Genomic DNA, 22,244 nt, shown 5'->3' on the forward strand with positions numbered 1-22,244 from the left:
CCAGATTTCTAATGGGATAATCATGTTTGTGGTGAGTGACAGACAGGGAGATAACAGCGCATTTGATTCACAGTCACACTCGCCTCCAGCAGCAGGAGCCGTTCGACCAACACTTCATCCTCACAGTGCTCCAGTAAAAAAAAAACACACAACCCGCCTTTGTGATTTTCTGAAAATTACATATGTGCGCGGCTGTGATTTACAGTCCTCATATAGCTCGTGGCCCCAGGCCCCAGTGGGAGCCGCTGTGCCCCCTCTCCACCTCAGCTCTGCACAGAGGAGCCTGCTCACTGGGGTTAATTAAGCAGGAAGCAGTTTTACTGAGCCACAACCCGGACTCTGACCAGTTATTAATACTCCAGCCATTCAAATGAAGCCCATTGCTCACTTCTGATGCCGTAATGTTTGCAGGTGCTGTTGCTTTACAGCATGTGGCGCAGGTCGACGTGGCTGCTTAAAGGCTGCTTCCTGATCCTCTGGGCTCCAGTCTGTCTAGAATAAAGCGAAGGCAGGATGAAATAAAAATAACTTCCTATTTTCTATTTCTGCTTTTGCTCAATGCGGTCGTGAGGCATTTGGAGTCTAGAGGTCATTTATTCTATGTGGCATCAGCTGTGAAGGAGCTGCACTGAGACTGATATTACAGTATATACATGATGATATCTGGCCTGTTAAGTTGATTTTCATGAATTTTGCACTTATTTAATATATAATGAACTCAGTTTAGCAGGTCGGCAGTTGCTCAGGCTTTTATTAAGACCTACAGTCGACCTCATGGTGAAAGGTTGAGTGAGTGCCAGTCATTAGCTTTTCCTCAGGGAAACCTACTTCCTCTCTCCACTATTCTTCATTCCTTTATCAAACGCCAGCATCGCTTTGGACCCTTGGTCCGAGGTCAGAAAGAGTCCAGATGTCTGAAGATATGTGGCGCCATATATAGAGACATTAACATCCAGCAGTAGTGTTACAGTATTAAATATTAGTAATCACTCAGAGCTGGACTGACTGATATCACCATGGGAACAGCATCCTTCGTTCACTCAGGGTGGAGATGGGAGGAGAAGTGCAAAGTTATTTAAGCAGCTTCCAGTTTGTGGAAACCGAGCTGTTTTATTTTGGACAGTCCGCATCAACTTCCTGTGGATAGTTTGAGAGCTCTTGACAGTGTGACCCGTGGACCTCGGCGTAGGCTCGCTGGACAGGTGCTCCCCGTCCCCGCAGATCCCAATTTAACCCCTGACGTGGTGACAAGGAGGACGTGCTGCTGTCACCCTGCGGTGGCGGTGCCGCATGTTTGGCACCGGAGCCGTTGTGACAGGGATGGACGTCGAAAGCAAATGCTGTGACAACTGAGGAGAACATTCATTAATGAGCCGATTCATCGATCCATTTGCAGATTCCAAACAACACCACACAAACATCCAACACTAACCCGGGGACCAATAAAGCTAAAATCATAAACAAATTAGCAGTTTGATTTTCTACAAATCCCTGCGTCAGGTTTGACGAACATGTAGCCAGTAGAAGAAAAATACAATAATCACTAATCAGTCAGAATCTGTTTGGTTGCTAAGAATGAATGAACATAATCTGTTTGTCTAGTATAATCATGCTTGCTGCCTGTTTGTGTGACTGGACGTTCTGAACCGCCTGTGCTGTAGGTGTGACTGCCTGTCTCCACATGTGGCCCCTCTGTTCCGGGTGAGTCCCTCCCCTCGCGTGATTGACAGCCGGGATGAGCTCCCGCGAACCCGTGACCCTCGCGAGGACTTGTTTATTTCTTCCACTGACGCCGCGCTGGCAGGAAGTGAAAGGATCTCAGTGGAAACTCGTGTCCGTCTCTGACGAATCGTTTTTTTCCTCATTAGCTCTAAGTTAAAGTCTCTGTGCGTTGCGCAGGTTGATGCAGTAGCTGCTGAGGCTCCCGTTTGATAATGGAAGCCCGATCCTGCACTCGGCTCCTGTTTCATCTCTGCCACGACAACGATGATGTAAAGTGCAGTAAATGCTGCGTTTCTCACAGCAGCTCCTCTGTCGCCGCGCTTGTTTGCTCCTTCCTTGCCTCTCTTGTCTGTTCCTCTCTCAATCAAATCCAACTCCTCGCTCCTCTTCAAGCCAAAGTTACGCACGCGCGAGCGCGCGCGTGGGCCGGCGCTGCCGCAGCCCTCGTTAGGAAGGTCACCGGAAGCTGCGGCGGCGCGTGCAGGAAGGTGAGGCGGCGACATGAAGGAGCAGAGCCGTCACCGCGGCGCAGTGACAGGCGCTCGTGCGCTCGCGCGCTAACCTCCTCCCTCTGTTGCTCTCCCCTCGTCAATATTGCACAACAGCAGCGGCGCGCTTGTCAGCCCGATGGCGCCATTAAAGACAGAGAAAGGCCTGTTGTCTGATGGGATGTGAAGCCATTCTCCATTATTTACTTCCCTCCACACCTTAATCTTCTCAAGTCCTGATGAAACAATCTGCTGCGAACGGGATTATCCTCTTCTTCAGATCAAACATTTGTGTGGTTCCTTGAAAGTAAGACAGCGGTTCCACGTTGTGTAATGTTATAACAATCTGCTGATTCACAGATTTCCATTTGGACCAAGGCAGATTTAAAGCACGAAAGTCTTCATGTTCTTACAAGTGATTAACACACACAGGCCAAAATGTGCAGCTCGCCTTCATCATTTTATATTTTTAAGTCTAATCTCTGTCCTATAAACAGCTTTAAAGTTTTTGTCACCTCTATAGTTTTGTCTCCTGTTCTTATTTTAACTTAAGTACTAATCATTATTCACGCAGCGCCTTCCTGTTATTGCGTCTTATTTCTCCTCGTTGTCTGTCTCTGTGCTGCTGTAACAAGTTAAATCGTTCCCTGGGGATCAATAAAGTATTATCCTGTTTGATTTTATCGTCTGCTGAAGATGAAAACACTGCTCAGGTGCTGGATGTTATCAAAAAAGAGAAAAGAAATAATTTAAATAACAACATGTCTTAAAAAAGTTTCTGTAATTATTTATGACTTTATAAAAAAAATATTAAATATATCATTCATTAATTCCTGGGGTCTGCTGGAGCTTTGAACCCAGATTCATTTCTGATTTGACTGACATGACACAGACGCTCTATAAAAGGAAAAATGTTCTCAATGAAATGCATTTGTGTCATTAATTCATTTGTAAAGTGCCTTGTTCTGAGTTGCTGTGAAGCTCATTAAGGTTACAGGTGCTGTGCCCTCGCGTGGACCCTAACAGAATCACTGTCTTCTGTTCAGATGCACATTAGATCCCTCTCTGTGCGTCACGTCACTGAAATAGTAATGGAGCAACGCTGTTTAATTATGTCTGACAAACGATGTCTTCACGTCTGCTTGTGTTTGGATCCGTGTCTCTTGCTGTTCTGCACTTCGCCGTCTCAGTGTGTTCATCGTTGTGCGAGTGAAGACAAAAACAACTACAATTATTCAGCTTCACGCGTGTTTAAAAATAAAAGTCTGGAATTCATTTTACTCTCACAAGGAAGATTGGGAAAATGAGGAATGCTATAAATGTTCCACAGGTGGTTAATTTAATATTCATGTTTGATTTAGGGTTTTAAATGACTCTTTATATAAAAGCTTTATGTATACTAACGATGCTGAGAGCTCTATTAAATCAAATGTGTCCGTTTTGGCTTGTTTGTCCTTCTTCAGACTTTAAACTCGTCCCTTTTTATTTCCACAGGAATCTGCACCAGGGAGCCGAGTCCCAGTCAACAGCTGGCGCTATCAATATTAATATTACCTCCGCCGGCCCTGGATCCTGACATGATCCCACACAAGGTGAGCGTCTCATAACAGCAGCAGGTCGACATTAATGCTTTCAAAGAGGGCTGCAGAAATTACATCAATATACTCAGCAGGTCGGAAAGCCAGACCTTTATGAGGCAGAGTGGAATAGGTCCTGTGAGGTGAACGACGGGTAATTTAATTGACTAGATGGTCAGCTAAGAAGCTAAAATGATTAACCAGTAACTATAACTAGCCCAGCTTTCAAGATAAACCATTCAAAAGGCTGAAATGAAAACAGCTGGTGTGCGTTTGCTGTAGTGGTTTACGTGATGACATTCATACTGTTCCACTATTCAGCTCAGGTGCGTTTTGGCCCATTTTACCTGCTGCCTGCAAGGAGCATGAGTTGATTCTTGTGACAGGATAACTGCCTTCCTCTCCCGGTTTGTCAGACGCCTCCCTGACCTTGGTTCTTCGAGTCTCACGGCTTTATTGGATTTTGAACTTTGCCTCAAGGATCTATTGTAAACACCGAAAAACCCGTCTTATTGACCTTGGCGGCTGTAATGGACTCTTCCACAGCTCCCCGATACATAAGGCAGACGTTTTAGCCCTGGCACAGAACCTCTGATCTTCACTCCGGGCCGCGGATCAGCCAAGAGCAGCGGGACGGAAGGCAATGATGCAAAAGATTGGACAGGTAAGCTGGTGCTAACAGGAACGCAATGAAACGAGTCCTGTGGCGAGGCAGCAGCTGCGTGGACCAGCTGGACACAGCAGCACGGGGTGAAACGAAGGCCTCGCGTCTCTGCTAAGAGAAGCTGGTAGTGAATGCAACAACATTCTACACGAGGAAGGTTGGTGGATCTACAGTACGACTAAGGCCAGTTACCACCCCAGGATTCAATGTGGCGACTATGTCTGGGACGAGTAGAACCCAATGCTCATGTGTTTATATATGACACCATGTGCAAAGAATGGAAAATAGCTTCTTGTATCCCTTTAAATGGGAGAAGCTGAGCTACTGTATAAGAAAGTCTGACATTTCAAAGCAGTTACAATAATTAGGCGTCATTTTAGTAACTACACACACACACACACACACACACACACTAGTGATTCAGGTTAGCACAGCATGTGGTAACGACAGACGGGTCATGAGCAGGAGGCACGATGTGAGTTGTGATGTCAGCAGCCCTGGTGGTGACAAATCTGAGGCGGATTCTCACAAGTCGCTGCAGACGCACGAGTGCGTCGGCATCAGCGCGACTGACAGGACGCTGCATGTACGTCAAGCGAAATAAGCCCTCCGTGCTCTGAGATAGGGAGCGAGGAGATTCAAAGCACGCATGAATCCACCTTAACTCAGCTCCTTCCTCCACTCTTTTCGTGGCTTCTTCCAGTTGCAGTTTCAGGCCTGAGAGGCTGGAAACGTATTGTGATCATCATCATCACAGGTTCACCAGCCTCTTCATCCCCCCACAGACAGTGTGTGTGTGTGTGTGTGTGTGTGTGTGTGTGTGTGTGTGTGTGTGTGTGTGTGTGTGTGTGTGTGTGTGTGTGTGTGTGTGTGTGTGTGTGTGTGTGTGTGTGTGTGTGTGTGTGTGTTGGGTTATTATGTACCCACATGGCTGATGCAGCAGATTTGCTCCTCTGTAATTCATCAACGTCAGCTGCTCGTGGACATCGACTAATAGCTGTATCAGTTCAACTCCTTCTCACCCACTGTGTCTCTCAGCGTCTGAAGTCACCGCCGTCACGCTGTTCTGTCGCCGCTGTTGTTTTGTGTATGCCGTGAGTGCGCACATGTTTTTTTTTTCCTGTGCACCGTAATGGATGAGATCCCAGAATAGCTGCGTGACTCAGAACAGTTAAATTAAACATGACTTTGCACAACAAACTTCTGTTTTGATTTTATCAAGCGACATGAGCTGAGAACGCCTTCAATAACCAGGACAGGAAGAAGAATCATGTTCCTTCCTGAGATGCCTTCGAGGCCCAAACTTGATACAAGCTTGGACTGTGACTAAAAAGACGAAAGTGGAGCCCCTTCAAAATGTCCTTAAATGTGTTTGTTCTGCGAAAATGAGAAGTTGAAGTCACAAGCAATAAATTGCGTGAAGCCCGTTTCTCTCACTCACCCTGTTGAAAGGCTCCGTCCCCTAAATGCTGCTCAGTAAACCCACTGTTATCTGCTTCCCACCGAGGAGGAAACTACACTAATAGGAGCGCAGTTATCTGTGGTTAAGGTGAAGCGCAGGCTGAGAGTTTGCAGGAGTTTCAGCACATAAATGTCAGTTCACTCGTTCTACGGCGGCGAAAACAGTTGCGTAATGTGCCGAACTCTGCAGGAGCCTTTTCAAGTTGGAGAAAATAATCTTGTTTGGGCTCCGGGCTGAAGGTTTGGAACAGAAAGGCTGCACGGCAAAGTGCATCCACTGACTTTGCAAGTCTGGAGCACTTACTCAGCAGGGACACCTATTGCATTATGCTATGGGAAATTGCATTGTGGGAAATTTCCACTCCTGCACAAGACTGCGAAGAACATTAGTGGAATCAACTCATGTAGTTAAATATATTCACTGCCTTAATTTCAAGTGAATTTAAGAAGGTTTAATTTCAGAGCACGATAGAACACAAAAACATGATGAACAAATGTTCCGTCTTAACTGCTACCAAACTACCCAGCATGCATTGCTCTGAGCCAATTCCCATCCCACACATCTTGTCTTTTGCGTTTTTAAATACAACTTCATTAGCAAAGATGATAAACAATTCCACATCTATAATGCACAAATCAGAATACATAGAAATTTCACATACACACTCATACATATACTTAATTTAAAAACATCAGTATCAATATTAACCCAGATTAAAACCCAAACTTTAACATTTGTGCCTCAAACTAACTTTTAGCTGCTGTCGTTCATATATGATCAAATTAGACACAGTGGCTAAAGCAGCCATCTTATTCAACCAAGCCCCATTTTTTGCTGCTGTAGCTTCTTCATTTCAAATGTAGACAGGTGAATGCTAAATGGCTGCTCTGTTACTGTAATTATGATGGCGCTAGAACTGTATGTAAATAGATACAAAAGGTTCAGTCAATAAAGGCTAATTAGATTCTTTCTCCTCCTCAGGGAATCCCCGTTAGCTTCTTGCTCCTATACGAGGGGTCAGAGGTCAAACACACGGGCCAGGAGCAGCTCCTCTGGGGGCGGTGTGTGTTCAGTGATCTGGACAAGGACGCCTCGTGATGAATGAGAGTTAAATGCGGCCGAGGAGCAACACGCTGCCAGAAAAAAAACATCACCCGTCCTCGTTTCTATTTTTACTTCAGTCAAATTGCTCCGATTTAAAAAAGGGTCATTCTTTTATGTCACCACAGTGGCTGCTTCAACCCTGAGCTGTTAGCAGGCGTTCAGTTTAACAGCACCTGCTGCCGTCACCTCTGTTGACTCTAGCGTCAGTCAGACTCGCGCAGTTATTGCCGCTCTGCTTCTCTCTGTTGTTCCGACGTCGCGGCCACACGCAGCCGTCAGCCGGTCAGCGACGGCCGATCCCGGATCATGGGTGTGTCTGCCTCCCGGCGCCGCTGTCGTCTGTAAGTTTTGCTTTCGCCCAGGGACGACGTTGGAGTAAAAGTGCTCCAGCCGAGCGTCACGTGCAGGAAGTGATCAACTTCGCGCGGCAGGAATATTTTGTCAGAAACAAAGGAGTGGTTGTCATTTTAATCATAGGCCGAGCTAAAATAAATCACGAGAGTCATGACACGAAACACATAACAAACACTCCCCCTGACGCCGTCGCGTCGGTACTGAGGCCGTCGCGGTTTCCCGGCGACGCGGTCGGACCGAGCGCAGCGCAAACGCGGAGCGCGCAGCCGCGTGCGCACCTGGCGAGTCCGAGCGGCGCGAGCGTCGGCGAGCCGCACGCAGCCTCTCCACCTGTTCCGACGCGCGTTTCAGCCGGACCGAGCCTTCCGCTGACCGCGTGGAGCGCCGCCCCCGCCCCCGCGGCGTCTCCCGTGGACCGCGCGCTTGTTTTGGAAGGAACCGGCCGCCGCGTTCGGTTTTTTTTTCTGCTTTTAAACGCTCTAAACCGCGGACTTGGAGAAGCCGCCGGAAGAAAGTGCGTGCGCGCTGCCACACGCCGCTCGCAATGTCCCGGAGCATCTGCGTGGAAAACTTGAAGGGATGCTGCATTGTGACGGGTGCGAAGGTGGAGGCGAGCTGAAACAGATGGACACAAGCCCAGCAACAGAGCGGGTAAGTGCGGGAAGTGGGATTCGAATCCTTTATTCTGTTACTGCGTTGCTTTAACGCAATTTCCACCGGCGACAATGGACGAGGGCGACGCTTCAGTCACGCACTGGAGCAAGTCTTTGCTGCGTCCTCAACTTCAATGCGTCTGTAATCTCCGGCTGGGTTCGCTACAGAGCTAACGGCTCTCAATTAACGCTTTAATAACGTAATATTGTATATTTTATTAATTTTGAAGGACGAGTGCTCCTCTCACAGCACTGAACTGTTTCCTTTCATGTGACACAAGCTGGCTTTGACTCCCGTCTGTGATCACTTTACATTAGACTGACAAACCTTTCTTATGGACTGCTCCTGGATAATTGGATTTGTCTGTCAATATCAGAGTGAAAGAGTCACACTTTAATTAGAGCGGAGACGGAAAGCTTTTAGGGCGCTTCTCATTTGGTTCCTGTATGCGTGGTCCATATACCATGTGAGCCTGAGCCTGTGCCGGCTTCATTAACCTGTTGATGTGCAGTAAGGAGCCAGAGAGAACCACTAATGAGAACAGATGAGGGTCCCTGAACCCAAATACTAATAGTTAAGGTTAGAGAAAGGAGATGATGCTGAGTCTTCACATATGTTTTTGCAAAGATGCAAAAAACCCAAAGTTCTTTTATTGTTTATTTGTGCAGCGCTTGTCTCACCATCAGACAGCTCCTTTCCCTGGCGGTAATTTATTCAGACCAGTATCTCCTCCTCCCCGTCTCACACTCTGTTAAATCCAACTCTTTGAATCATCTTGATTGACGCCGACTGTCAGCCTCCAAGTGCAGGTCTAATTCTCAATCACTGCACGGTAATTATGAAACGTTTGAACCGCAGTACTGATGCAAAGTGTAAGAAACAGACCAAAGTATAAATTAATTAAAATTAAACAGACAATTCAAGTTTCAACCATGAAGGAAAGAACCTGCAGCTAAACATGTTCACAGAGTTCATCAGTGTTACAGGCACAAACCTGTTGCCTCTGCAGCATATAACACTCTTACCAGCTCTAGTCCAGTGCATTATGGGTAATTTGATATAATGCATTCACTCAAACTCCTCTGGTCGAACTGAATACTTTGACCTAACAGACACCACTAGTGTCTCACAAGCCATTCTGTGGAAATGTCTGCACATTTATCTGCACAAAACCACAAACTCAGGTAGTCAGAGTGATTTAATCATCTGCAATATTAAACTTCATGTGCTAGTAGTTTGTGAAGTGGGAAAACAGGTGCAACGTGTTCTGGAATGAGCCATGCAGCATAATTGTCACTTTTCCTTTATTCCGGCCGCACACCTGCCGTTTGATGGAGTCGACGCTTGACTCCGGAGCCCAAGCTCCGCTTTTGATGCTTCCACAGATACTGCACTATACTAAGTGGCGCCCTGCGGAGCGTCTGATCAGCACCTTAATGTTTGGATATATTCAATTAAACACACAAGGGAGACAGAACCTGGCTGGTGAACGGCGACATCAGTCCCCGTGAATCTTGATCCAAAGTGCTCTCCTCGGCCCCTCGCTCCTCGACGTATGTGGTTATGTGGCGAGAAGTGCTCCGTTCGCCATTATTGCAGCTCGAGAGAGACATTTTGCGTCACTTTAGATTATGAAACCATTCTCTCTCCGCTGAGCGCCGCGTCTGCAGGCAACAGACTTAATTGTCCTTTTTTAATTGTGTCTTTTGGACACAGGCCGTCGCTGAGAAATAAAAAGTTGCTCTGAAGAGAGAGATCGGTCTAAATTAGCGGTCGGCCCCCTGTTAGACCGCATCTCTATCTCCTGAAACAGACGTGAAGGCTTTCGGTGGATTTGTCCACGCAGGTCATTCATTACCCACAGATTTATGCAAAGGGACATGGAAATTCTATTTGCATGAGTGACTCGTGGTGAATGAACAACAATGAACTTTTAAAAGCTCCAGACAAAGAAAAAGACAGGATGACTCCTGTTCTCAAAACAAAAATCCACTGGATGAAAAGTACTTGATATGTAAAAACATTTTAACACATAGTTTGTTTGCAGACCTAGAGTTTACAAGCAACTCTTTGCCAGAACGTTAGCAGCTGCTGCCTTTCGCTTTCTGCTCTATTCTGACACTTACTAATAACCATTTAGTCACTTTTACAATGAGCAGTTAAAATCCTGTGTACAGTTTGTACAGGAGTTGACACTGTTTATCTGTTCCTACTCTTTCTTCTAAGCTACTGGCATTGAATTAAAGGTACATTTCCTTCATTTGGTTTGTCCCCTCTGTGCTTTGACTCGACTCGCTTCTCTGCTCCAGTGTCAAACTCAATAAACCGCGTCGAGGTGCTGCTCTTTGACCCCCCCCTCCCCCCGATAGACGCCCGTTTCACAGTAATTGGCCCCACCAGTTTTGAGCGTATGCAGCCGGAGGGGGTCCCGCAACTAATGTGTTGTGATGATGGGCCCAGTGTCCCTGGATCGGCGTCAGCGGCACTGCTGGCCCGTCGTTGAACCCGGGGTCCGCAGACGCCCGCCATGAATGAAGACAGACTTCAGCTTGTTTAGACGGACGGGCCCCAGGAAGCATCATCGAGCGTAAAGAGGCCTTTGAGGAGACGTGGCATCGCAGGAGCGAGTGTGCACGCGGTGGCACATTACAGCGATCGATGACACAGGTCTGACTCAGCACCAGCAGCAGGGAGTCACACAGTCTCAGGGATGTGATGGAACTCAGAATCACCAACACATGTGAAACCACTTTATTATATTTCAGCTACTCTTCATTTACATTAAAAATCCATCCAACTTTGTTTGGACAGGTTTTAAAAGTGTGGCTTTAATAATCTTTCCAGTTTTAATAGCGGCACATACATCATCTTAAAATCCTGACTAACATGACAGGTGCAGCTCAGTCCATTTATTATTCCACTCTAACATTAAGTGCATATTTATGGGACGTTTCTCTCCTTTCACCTTGTTGCTGTCTCATTTTGTGCTGTTACTTCTTTAATATAAGTTGTAAAAGTTTTCGTTTTCGGCTGCTGCAGAACCTTTAGACGAGGCCTTTACCGACTCCGTTCGGCTCCGTTTGCTGCGTTCAGGTCCAGATTAGAACGTCATGTTTGTACATTAAACCGTCTCATTTCACAGCCTGGCGCTGCAGCAAATAGAAAAACGAGCTCATTCATTTCGCTGCCGCGGGTACGAGCCACAACCTGAAATGAAGCTGTTTTTTCTCCGCTGCATTTAAAACATTTCTGTCTAAAGTTGTTGTGACATCATAGTTGTGATGGTTCCATTTCTTCCAAGGTCCTTTAAGGTCGTTCCCTCAAGACAAGGTTTTATTCATTTCTTTATAAAAACCACTGTGTGACCCTAGTCTCACTTTTAAGTCAAAGTTTATTAAAGGTGACTAACTGATGTGTTACATGTGTTTTACAGAGACCTGCTGTGTTGCTGAATGGGTGACGCCCTGTGAAGCCCCCCTTTCATCGCGTGGTGCCGGACAGCAGTGCAGCAGGGATGTACCAGGAGGTGGCCTTCCTGGCCGGCAGCACGGAGCAGCAGTTCACCACCTTCCACTTCAACCGCGTGGAGAACCCGCGGGAGATCACGTCCAAGAAGGGCCTGTTCTACAAGCGGGCCCAGGTCCTGGCCCAGCCTCCGGCCCGGCAGCAGGACGGAGACGACGGCGCCGCCATCATCAACGTGGGCGGCATCAAGTACCGCATCCCCTGGTCGACGCTGGCGGAGTTCCCCCTCACGCGGCTGGGGAAGCTGCGCGGCTGCAGCAACGAGGCCGAGATCATGGACGTGTGCGACGACTACGACGGCAGCCGCAACGAGTACTTCTTCGACCGGAGCCCGTCGGCCTTCCGCACCATCGTCACCTTCCTGGCCGCCGGGAAGCTGCGGCTGCTGAGGGAGATGTGCGCGCTGTCCTTCCAGGAGGAGCTGCTGTACTGGGGCGTGGAGGAGAACCGCCTGGACTGGTGCTGCCTGCGGAAGCTGCGGCTGCGGCAGGAGGAGCTCAAGGAGCAGCAGCGGCTGGAGGAGGAGGAGGCCGAGCTCGCCTGCCCCCAGTCCTGCGACGACAGCCAGCAGCCGCCCGGGCCCGAGGCCCCGGAGGAGGGCCCCTCGGGGGGCTGCATGAGGCGCCTCAGGGACATGGTGGAGAACCCCCACTCCGGCCTCCCGGGGAAGATCTTCGCCTGTCTGTCAGTGCTGTTTGTAGCCATCACGGCCGTGACGCTGTGTGTCAGCACCATGCCAGACCTCAGGGAGGAGGAGGAACGGGTGAGTCCCCCCCCCCCCCCCCCCCCCCCCCACGCATCACTTTCCCACGTTCAGATTTAATTAAAGTTATGGAGAAAGTCAGCGGACTTCATTTATAACCTAAACTCAATAATTACAATACTGTAATGATTTTATTGAGTGAGCGCAGGAGCGCCGGGGCGCTGCAATAAACCGGCAGCCGATGCAAACTCCCAGTTTTACTGGGTGGATAAAATTTGATTAATTTGGAAAAAGTCGAGCCGTAATAGTGATGTAATGTCAAGTATTAGAAGCGTGCACGTGTTCCCGTGCGCTATCATAAAGCAGAACTAATGTGGAAAGCATCACCTTCACACGGATGATGAAAACCGTGTAATGGCTTTACACGACACACACACACACACACACACACACACACACACACACACACACACACACACTGGGTTTCATCATTTCACGGCAGTGTGAGGGATGCAAGTGCCTTACAGCTGCTACAGGAACATTCAGATTCCGCTGGAGCAGGAGCAGGAGCCCACATACTGAGCTTTATTGTAAATCAGGCTGACAGAGGACCGAGGCTGCCTCTCATTCCGGTCCATTGTGCGGTCGCCTGCTATGATTCAGCAGCGCACACATTCCTTCACACTGATGTGATATCCACAGCAGGCGCCTGATGAGGAGGGAGTTTGCGCGTAAGGTTTTAGCTCCACGACAGCGAAATCCTCCCTATTCAGCTGATTTTACTTGACCCGCTTCCCAAAATAAACACGTTTTTGTGCTATGCAGCGTCACAATTGAGCAGATCTCAGTGCTTCTATCTTAATTCCTACAGTAAGTGGTTTGTTCCCACAAATGTGATGTGGATCAGCTGATCCGCAAACAAAAGGAGGGGGTTGTGTCCCCGCCAACGCTGGGACCAAACCTGCATTACATGGAATGACTTTACCAGGTTCCTGTGATACAGTGAAGCATGATTGGATGTAATAATTTACCATGACATGCATTACTACTGGATGGATGAGGGACCACATATATAGAGGGACAGTCGCCTACTGTAACACTTGTAAACCTGAACTTTTGCTCAAATCAGATGAAAAACGAAAAAAACAAAAAAACACTTTAGCAGAATTAAATGGCATAAATGGATTCAGCCTTTTACCAAAACTCTGAAGTCGTCCTTTAATTGCAGTGAAACCCAAATGCACAAATATTGCACAGACCATTTACTGAGAAACCTCTAAATCCAACGATGGTGCACACAGGCTGGAGCGCGTGGTCCGTAATTAGGTCTGGAAGTGAGAACATTGACTTGTTGACGCGCTCGGCTTTCATCTTACAGGAGCGCAGCTATTGCTACCGCAGGCTTTTGTTCCCACTAACTACACGTGTTGTCACAGTTCGTGACAAGCGGAGCAAAAAAGCATATTAAAGCCGCCTCGTCCTCCCGAGCCGTCGGACTTCAGAGCGTTTTCGTCCCGCGCTAATTCACCTCTTGAATGGCATCCGCCGAGGAGAGTGTGATTAAAGAAGGTCCCTGCAGCTTCGTCCTTTGTCCGAGGTACGTCTTTATTATCAGACGGGGAGTGGGCGGGAGCACGAGGCCGATCGGCTTCAAAGGGGGAATCAATCACAAATACAAAGTGGCTGAAAGCTGGATAAAGACCGGCCTGAACATAGACTTGGTCTTATCTGCAATTAAGTGTCATTTATCGCGACACACCTGAATGAAGCTGCAGTTGCTGCGTTTCAGCCCCTGGACAGCTCCCACTGTGTCGCCGTGGCACCAATTAACCATCGCGAGGCTCCTGGGAGCGAGTGAGGGTGGGGGTCGCTCATTAGGAGCGAGGCCCCAACACGCGTCTTGATGGATAATGAGGCGGCGGTGTCAGAGCGGGGGGAAACGCTAACGTCTAAACACGGGAGACGGGCGGCGAAGACAAAGCGTCCGCCATCGGGGCGTCGCGTGACCGCGCTCCCGGGAACTTCCTCCCACGTTCCAAACTTTCCCCGTTTTTTTTTTGTCCGTTTTTTGCGTTGACGTCGCCTGCAGATGGAGGAATCCAGCTGAACTTTAGTGAACTGCTTCCGCTAATTGTTTCCTTTGATGCTGCCCACTTACTCCCGTCTACCGCGGAGTGTTCTAATGTCCATTAGCTCAGCTGCACACATCCTCCTTGTCTAAGCAATTAAATGAAAAGAGAGCGAGAGAGAGAGAGAGAGAGAGAAAGAGAGAGAGAAAGAGAGAGAGAGAGAGATTTGTGTGTATAGAATTATGAAGAAGATCTCACTCAAGATTAGAAGATGGAGGAGAGGAACAGGGGTCAGAGGGTCGGTGGCCATCGACAGTGGGCACAGAAAGCGGGGTAGAGAGACCAGTGGCTGCACATTGGAGAGCGAGAAGCATAACTACAGCAAAAAGACAGCATAAAGTTAATGACATGCAGTGCAGTGATGGCTTTATGTGGGTAGAGAGAGCTTTAATTCATAGCACATAGATTTCACATAAACCCATCACAAATGTAAAAATATTACCTTGGCTGCTTTAACCCTTTAACAGAATAGAGGCCACGGTTTGTCCTCCTGCAACTTTCCCTCGCTTTACTCTGAAACGATCTCAGAAGTCGAAACATTGACTCTGGCCTAAATTAAATATGCAGCCTGAACCCAGAAAGTGGATTTTGGTCACTCGAGCCCGAGGAGACAGTTCTGGCTGAAACCAGAAGTTTTTAAGGAGCCACATGTGATGGGAAGCACTTAGTCTGTCCGCGTAATCTAATGTGGCTCTTTAGAAGCATTAAGCAGCTGAGAGACAGTTCCCTCTCTCTCTCGCTCTCTCTCTCTCTCTCACACACACACACACACACACACACAAAAATAAAAAATATGAATAGAAACTATATAGCATTGCACGTTTTATGGCCTCTCATCTCCACTCTGTGGATTATTCATCTCGAGTGTTCCAGAATTGCTTATGCTGTTCAAATACGCGTCTTTGGAGACGGCGTCCCCCGTCCCATATATCTCTGGCGGACGTCCCGGCAGTGGATCTAACCTTTCTGCCTTACAGCTCCCAACATTCTATTCGGATGTAAATCCCCTCCACTTCACAGGCTGCCACTACCATAACCATACATCATCCCTGGGGAGCGGGGAGCCGGAGCTCAGGGGACGTGGACAGCGGGAAGAGGAATGTGTGCCAGCGCCAAATGAAAATAGAGAGACTTTAGTCCTAGTCTAAGCTGGAAATAGGAGGTGCACATTACTCATCACCCCCCCCCCCCCCCCCCCCCCCCCCCCCCCCCCCCCCCCCCCCCGACTGTGAGGCAGACATACTGCTGTTCAAGCTTACAGAAATGTCCAATTCATCATGGAGGTAATGATTTGTATTTCTCATCCAGCGCTCGGTGAATAATCTCTAGTGGAGCGACTCTTGTGGAGTGATTTCTTTCCTATACTGCCCACACGGTGGCTTTTCATTCAGCAGTTTGGTGCCCATTTTTGTTAGCACATAAATCAATCTGTGTGGAATAGAAGAAGAGAAAACCAACTTCTGTTTTGTTTATGACGGTAGAAGGGTAAAAATGTGATACATTTATTTGGTGGCTTTCTTAAAACCTGCTTAAACTTTCCACTTCAGCTTGATAGAAACTGTCTTATTTTGACATCCACATGGGGAAAATGTAATTTACAGCTGGACCACCCTCCACTTTCTAAATGAGATAACTTACACAGGAAGATATGACGAGTGCTGACATGCTCATATTGGCCTTCTCATCTATTACGACATCTTTGTGATAGTGCAGATACACATTTGCTTGGATCTTTTTTATTAATCTGACAAGTTTGAAGTGATTTTGAAACCTGCTCCATACTCATTACATTTCTGTTCTGCATTTTATGAGGAGTGACGAGAAGCTAATGTAGCAGGAACATAATCTCTTTTGCCGATTCCATGTTCAACTGGAGGCTTTTTAATGAGTTAGTGGGATTAAAACTGGTCCAAGCACAGAACCTTGTGGAATCCCAGGAAGCCCCTATCGATGACATGAACAAAGTGGAATCTGTTTCATAGATTGGACTTAAACCATTCAAATGATGAACTGTATAGGTACCTCTGTTCATGATATTATGATCCAGTCCAGACCAGCTGGAGTCTGAAGCAAAGACAAAATCATTAGAAACTAGGGATTTTGAAAAATAAAAGACAGCTGAATATTACAGTAGTCTATGAATAACAAACTCAAGAGCAGCTAATGACTCAGCGTGAAGTCATTCAGTATTATGGGACAATGACTGTTGGAATTGTTCATTATTACAATTAACGTTAAATATTTCAACACTCATACTGTAGCTATCAGACGTGATATTCATCTCTATTACGAAGAAGCAGCAGTGTTTATGTCTGGCTGTCTTTGCTGATAATGTGGCTCCTCTATATTTACTTTAAGTCCTAATGCACCCTTAAGAGCTCTGCAGTTCTTATCAGCATCTGTTTTTCACTTTGCTTTAAAGTCTTTCAGTTGTTACAAGTCAAATATTTACCCGTGTGACCTTTAAAACGTCGACAGTGACAAGTGCCTCAATTTACAGCTTGCCTTCGAGCGCATCTCGTTCCCATTTGGATTTAAGTTTTAATCGAAAACCAACCCACTGTAGGAAAAGATAAAATTGAATGCCAATGATTTGTTATCTACCATCAACGACATTAACGAGAGAAAAGCTCCAGCTGCGCGTCCTCTCATCCGCTGAGAGGTGAGCGCTGGCAGCTCGACAGCCTCTCGGCGCCTGAAGAGGAGCGGCGTTCACTCTGAACCAATTCAGCCGCTCCGTTTGCTCTCCATCCACTCCAACGGCGTCCGCGCATACGCAGTTTGACCACAAAGACGCGGGACAGTCCGCTGATATCAGGCTGCAGCTGTGCCAAAACCCGATCAGAACATGAAGAGCGTTGCTGAGTCCCGCGAGGCCGAGCTTTCAGCTTGCGTCCAAATGGAGCATCCGTCCAAACACAACGCTTTTAGTCATCAGTCATAAACGCTGAGAAACCATGACGTCAGAGCTTGCTCTGTTTTCTGCCCATAAAGTACAACAACCGTCACCATCGACATACTTTAGCTCAGCACCGGTTAAATGAAACGGGAAAAACGCTGAGGCCTATTAATAAGTGTATTGGAGACAATTCTGAACTAGAGGGAAACTGCCCCAACGCGTCCCAAGCCACAAACATACAGTACGTCAGCCCAACTGTAGGTGCTGTAACTAAATGCCAGCGTGCGTGTGTCCTGACAGCTCCTGCAGGTTGAACAAGATCCATCGCTCTTTGCCCCAAGAGAGAACAGCGACTGCTGGCCGCGAAGTTCTCAGGTCCCACGACGATAAATACAAGTTGACAAGCAGCAGGAGCGACTGGATCGGTGCCAGAGCTCCGTGCATGTGAGCTATAGGCTTGTTTTCCGGCTGTTGAAAGATAAATACATTTTATTAAGTGATTAAAAACCTGGATTAATCTCAACCCGCGGCGCCGTTGGGATAAACCTCGTTCTCCTTTCTGCGGCGGATGATGTTTATTAAACTCGCTAATACGTTCCAGACAAACTAATCATGATAATGTAATTATTGACACAGAGTTCGGGCTGAATAATTTGTGTTAATCAAGAATCTGCAGCCTCATCAGACACAAACACAGAACGGCTGAAAAAAAAAGACGAAACTCAAAGTGAACGCACTGATTTAACAGTAGAAACAGCATTTTAGAACTGAATGATACTGTGCAGTATATTATTATTATTATTATTATTATTATTATTATTTGGGCATTGCAATAGGTAATTGAGCTACAGTAGACCGCATCTCCAAGAATGACCAGTGATGAACTGGGAATAGAGTGGAAGCTCATCGAGGAAGTTCCTGCTGCTTCTCATATCACGTTGTCCATTTACAGGACCAGAGTCTCTATTGGACTGGTTCTGGATGCAATGTTGGGGACCATAGATGCATAATCAGTTGTCATGACAACCTTTGATGACAGACCCACAGATATTTCAGCAGGACTGAAGGGTTTCTACTTTACTTTGTTGTTGCAGAGACAGCCTGAATGCCTTCAGCCCATTTAATTATTTACTGTATGACTGAATCAGCTGATCACGTTGCAAAAATACACCAAACCTCTATGTTTTCCAACCTGTAACGGAAGTCAAAGCTGAATACCTGGCTATTTATGATGAGTTTTCACACTCGACCTTAAAGGTGATGCTTAACACGCAGTCGTGCTTTTGTTTGGTGAAGAGTCGTATTAGCGTGGTTCCTGTACAGCGCGTCAGACGCTCAGGCGAGCTCGCTGGGGTGGCGAGTGAAGCCCAGCGGCTCAGTCGAACCCGCCGCCGTTGATCCGCGGGAATCGGGGAGGAGACGCCGCGTCCTGCGTCGTCTGCTTTTTACACGCTTGTCTTCAGCTGAGACGAGGTCAGGGTCCCCGCTCGCTGAGACGCGTAACGGCGCGCTCTTAATTTGATCCTCTGTGGGCGCGGAGGGGGGAGCGGCGCCGGGCGCTCATCCGGAGCGAGCCCGTGACGGGGAGCGGTAGGAACAGGCTGGTCAGGCCTGCAGACGGGCTCGTTTGTGCTCAGCGGAGAGCGCGGCGACGGGAAGTGTGGAACGCTTAGCGGTGAGCGAGGCCCTGGAGAACTTGGACGGCAGCAAATGTATTTGTTTTGGCCTGAGAGTGTCATTACCTTGGATGAGAAACGACAGCGTGCGGTTGGAGGCCGGCTTTCAGCTTGAATTGGATCCATTGCGCTGCAGTGGCGCATCAGGCTTCGAGATCGAAGGCGAAGCTGGAAGAGGTAGAAGGTCTGTGACAGGAGCAGGTTCCAGTCGTAGAATAGAAATTCTCTGTGACTCACGGGCTCCAGAGAAGGCAGCTTTTTCCCTCCTGAGTGAACAAAGAGGCTGTTTTTCACAATTAGCAGAATACCGCAGGCTTTATAATCTCTCCAAGTGTTTTTGGCTCCGCGATCACCAAAAAAGTGCTTTCGTTTAGTCTCTCTCGTCCAAATTGGCTGAAAAAAAACACCCCCACTAAAGCTTCAGCTTACCGTACAATCTGTGCGCTTAACCTCACAGTTACTGTTTTACTCCGCGCTCCGCGAGCGCGACGCCAGGCGTTCGGCCCGCCAGCAGCTGGGCCGAGCCTCAGAACCGACGTCCTGCTGCCTGGTTTTAATTTCAAATGTGCAATTTAGCCAGTGGAGATTTTGCTCATGCGGCTCCAATTAAGAGCTAATACGATTTGCGATGTCATGATTGGTTTTCTCTCCTCAGGAGGACTTTAATGTGATTTTGTTTTTGCATAAACGAACCTTCAAGCATCTGTAGAAATCAGTACATTTCAGTGTAAATCATTTTTTTTTCTAAAATTTAAAAGTCATTACAATCTAAAATGAGACACTTCTATAATGTCAAAAGAGACATGAATTATGGATATCAGTAAATTTCTCAAATTTCCTTTCTCCCCCTTTTTGAATTATGTCACAATGCTTCCAGTTCATGTCTGTGACGTTATAAACTCCTTTTAATTGATCCTGAATTGATTTCCTTAAAATGTACCTGACTAGTTTAGAAGTAAACAAGGATCTACATGCTTGGATGTTCCGCCGCTGTGATCTAGCAGCTGATTGGTCGATGGGTGAACTGAAGAGCTGCTGTTATGCTCCCATTCACGCCGAGTCGCAGCCAGAGCAAAAAGTCACAACGTTTGTCGATGAAGAGTTGTGATCGCGCACCTGACAGCCTCAACAGATAGACTGGCCCCGTCTCTAATAGCGGGGCATGTAAGAACCAGTGAATAGGTCGTCAGTGTCTCAGCCACCTGACGCAGCAGTGACGTGAGACCCAAACGATACCAGATGCTTCAGAAATGCAGCATGTCTTACTTTCATATTGTTTGAAATAATCGAAGTATAATAAAAGCAAAATAATAAAAGCAGAAGGGTGAAAAGCGTTCAGTCGCCTCCAGGGGAGACTTTGACTTAATAACTAACTAATCTCTTATAATTATATTTTCAAATATCCTGAACAAAACAGATTTAAAAAAAGGAATATTTCAGCAGTGGCGGCTTTAAAAACGCGTGACAGACGCGGTGATGTTTAATTTCTTACGCAACAGCGTCTGCACATGTGCTGTGCACCTCCCACGGCTCCACTCAGGTCGGCTACACGAGTCAGTGATGTCTGACATAATCAAAGCCTTTTGTTTTTACGCTTCATGAATTTTTCAGCTCCGTCTCGGCTGCACTTTGTTCTGCTCAAGAACAAACTTCACCTTCTTGTTTGTCGAGATCAAACGCGGCCCGACGGGTTCCAAATTACCGACTCCTTCACCTCCGCCTTTGCCCGGAGATCCTCCGGAGCCGCCCCCCCCGCGCGGCGCGACGCACCACTGACGCACGCCCCTCTCCCTCTCTCTCCCCCTCTCCGCAGGGCGAGTGCTCCCAGAGGTGCTACAACATCTTCGTGCTGGAGACGGTGTGCGTCGCCTGGTTCTCCCTGGAGTTCCTGCTGCGCTTCATTCAGACTCAGAGCAAGTGCGCGTTCCTGCGCACGCCGCTGAACGTCATCGACGTGGTGGCCATCCTCCCCTACTACATCACCCTCATCGTGGACTCCCTGTCGGTGGGCGGCAAGCCCGCCGGCTCGGGGAACAACTACCTGGAGAAGGTGGGGCTGGTGCTGCGGGTGCTGCGCGCCCTCCGCATCTTCTACGTGATGAGGCTGGCGCGGCACTCGCTGGGGCTGCAGACGCTGGGCCTGACGGTGAAGCGGTGCACGCGGGAGTTCGGCCTGCTGCTGCTCTTCCTGTGCGTGGCCATGGCCCTGTTCTCGCCCCTGGTGTTCCTGGCCGAGAGCGAAATGGGAGCCAAGCAGGAGTTCACCAGCATCCCCGGGAGCTACTGGTGGGCCGTCATCTCCATGACGACGGTGGGCTACGGGGACATGGTGCCCCGGAGCATCCCGGGCCAGGTGGTGGCGCTCAGCAGCATCCTCAGCGGCATCCTCCTCATGGCGTTCCCCGTCACCTCCATCTTCCACACGTTCTCCCGCTCCTACGTGGAGCTGAAGGAGGAGCAGAACCGGGCGCTGAGGCAGAAGCCGGACTCTCAGGACAGCACCAAGTCCCAGAACAGCGAGGACTCGCAGGAGACGGACAGCTACCACGGCGTGGCGGACGTGGCCGCCTCGGCCGTGCAGCGGAGGAAGTCCATTAAGGGCTGCTGAGGTCAGAGGCCGTCACACGGGAGGAGGTGAAACGTTCTCTGCGACGACCTTTTTCACAAAGATGACTCTAAAATGTGGCAAAGGATCCAATAATCACCATTAAGTCAAATACATATTCAAAACGCTGACTGTCACTGACTGCAATTGAAACGTGGGCTGTTTGCTACCGTTCGCTCTTCATTGTAGTTCCATAATGAAACTTTATTAAACAAGTGTCATATATGCACACGATGATGTCATGTCAGTACATTTATTTGTAGTAAAGCAGAATGAGGTAATAAGCCACACATGAAGTATGAGTAAAAGGGCTACGACGGTGACCTGGACATTTGGCACTGACTGTACTCGCTCCCTCTCACGCACAAGCCGACGCTTTCAAGAACAGTTTGACATTTTGGGAAAAGCACTAGTTTTGCTGAATGACACAAAGAGGAAACTGAGCAAATAGCTACAGTACAGCTGTGCCTGAAATATAGTTTATCAGCTAAGCTCCATTCAAAAATATGAATTTATAGTGTTATTATAGTAAAGGTCTAGTTCATGTATTTAAGTTGATGTTTTATGACCTTTCATGATATTGTCTGAGCAAGTTTTTTTTTATTTTTAGTGCCGATGTTCTAGTCAATGATTTTTTTCTAATATAAAATTAACCACATTAAAATAGAAAAGCTTCACAAGT

The 22,244-nt window shown here is 47.8% G+C and overlaps 1 protein-coding gene and 3 long non-coding RNA genes across 5 annotated transcripts; 2 read left to right on the forward strand and 2 right to left on the reverse strand.

The window, feature by feature from the left end:
• Nucleotides 1-733: 733 nt before the first annotated feature.
• Nucleotides 734-2,446, reverse strand: LOC114866231 (uncharacterized). Its single transcript, XR_003787655.3, has 2 exons — nucleotides 2,022-2,446; nucleotides 734-1,349 (listed from the first exon to the last, which is right to left on the reverse strand). It is a non-coding gene; the product is annotated as an uncharacterized LOC114866231 (long non-coding RNA).
• On the forward strand, nucleotides 2,382-5,732 carry LOC129604856 (uncharacterized). Its single transcript, XR_008696162.1, has 3 exons — nucleotides 2,382-2,517; nucleotides 3,705-3,802; nucleotides 4,334-5,732. It is a non-coding gene; the product is annotated as an uncharacterized LOC129604856 (long non-coding RNA).
• A 1,253-nt stretch (nucleotides 5,733-6,985) lies between these two features.
• Nucleotides 6,986-21,796, forward strand: kcng2 (potassium voltage-gated channel, subfamily G, member 2). 2 transcript variants are annotated; one of them, XM_029166597.3, is made up of 3 exons: nucleotides 6,986-7,358; nucleotides 11,459-12,313; nucleotides 20,771-21,796. In XM_029166597.3, the coding sequence occupies exons 2-3, from the start codon at nucleotides 11,540-11,542 to the stop codon at nucleotides 21,563-21,565; spliced, it is 1,569 nt and encodes a 522-aa protein (XP_029022430.1). In that variant the 5' UTR covers nucleotides 6,986-7,358; nucleotides 11,459-11,539; the 3' UTR covers nucleotides 21,566-21,796. The 2 variants fall into 2 exon arrangements, with proteins under 2 accessions (XP_029022430.1, XP_029022429.1); XM_029166596.3 differs by having other exon boundaries at nucleotides 6,987-8,022.
• Nucleotides 17,452-19,336, reverse strand: LOC129604823 (uncharacterized). The gene is made up of 3 exons (XR_008696096.1): nucleotides 19,195-19,336; nucleotides 19,024-19,125; nucleotides 17,452-17,749 (listed from the first exon to the last, which is right to left on the reverse strand). It is a non-coding gene; the product is annotated as an uncharacterized LOC129604823 (long non-coding RNA).
• Nucleotides 21,797-22,244: the final 448 nt, after the last annotated feature.

The sequence above is a fragment of the Betta splendens genome, chromosome 11 (genome assembly GCF_900634795.4).
Source record: "Betta splendens chromosome 11, fBetSpl5.4, whole genome shotgun sequence".
Lineage (NCBI taxonomy): Eukaryota > Metazoa > Chordata > Actinopteri > Anabantiformes > Osphronemidae > Betta > Betta splendens.

Excerpts from the sequence above, each read along its gene's own strand:
- kcng2 (XM_029166597.3), top strand. The coding sequence starts at position 11,540 with ATGTACCAGGAGGTGGCCTTCCTGGCCGGCAGCACGGAGCAGCAGTTC. Across the intron at positions 12,314-20,770 it reads TCAGGGAGGAGGAGGAACGG|GGCGAGTGCTCCCAGAGGTG; the intron begins GTGAGTCCCCCC and ends CCCTCTCCGCAG.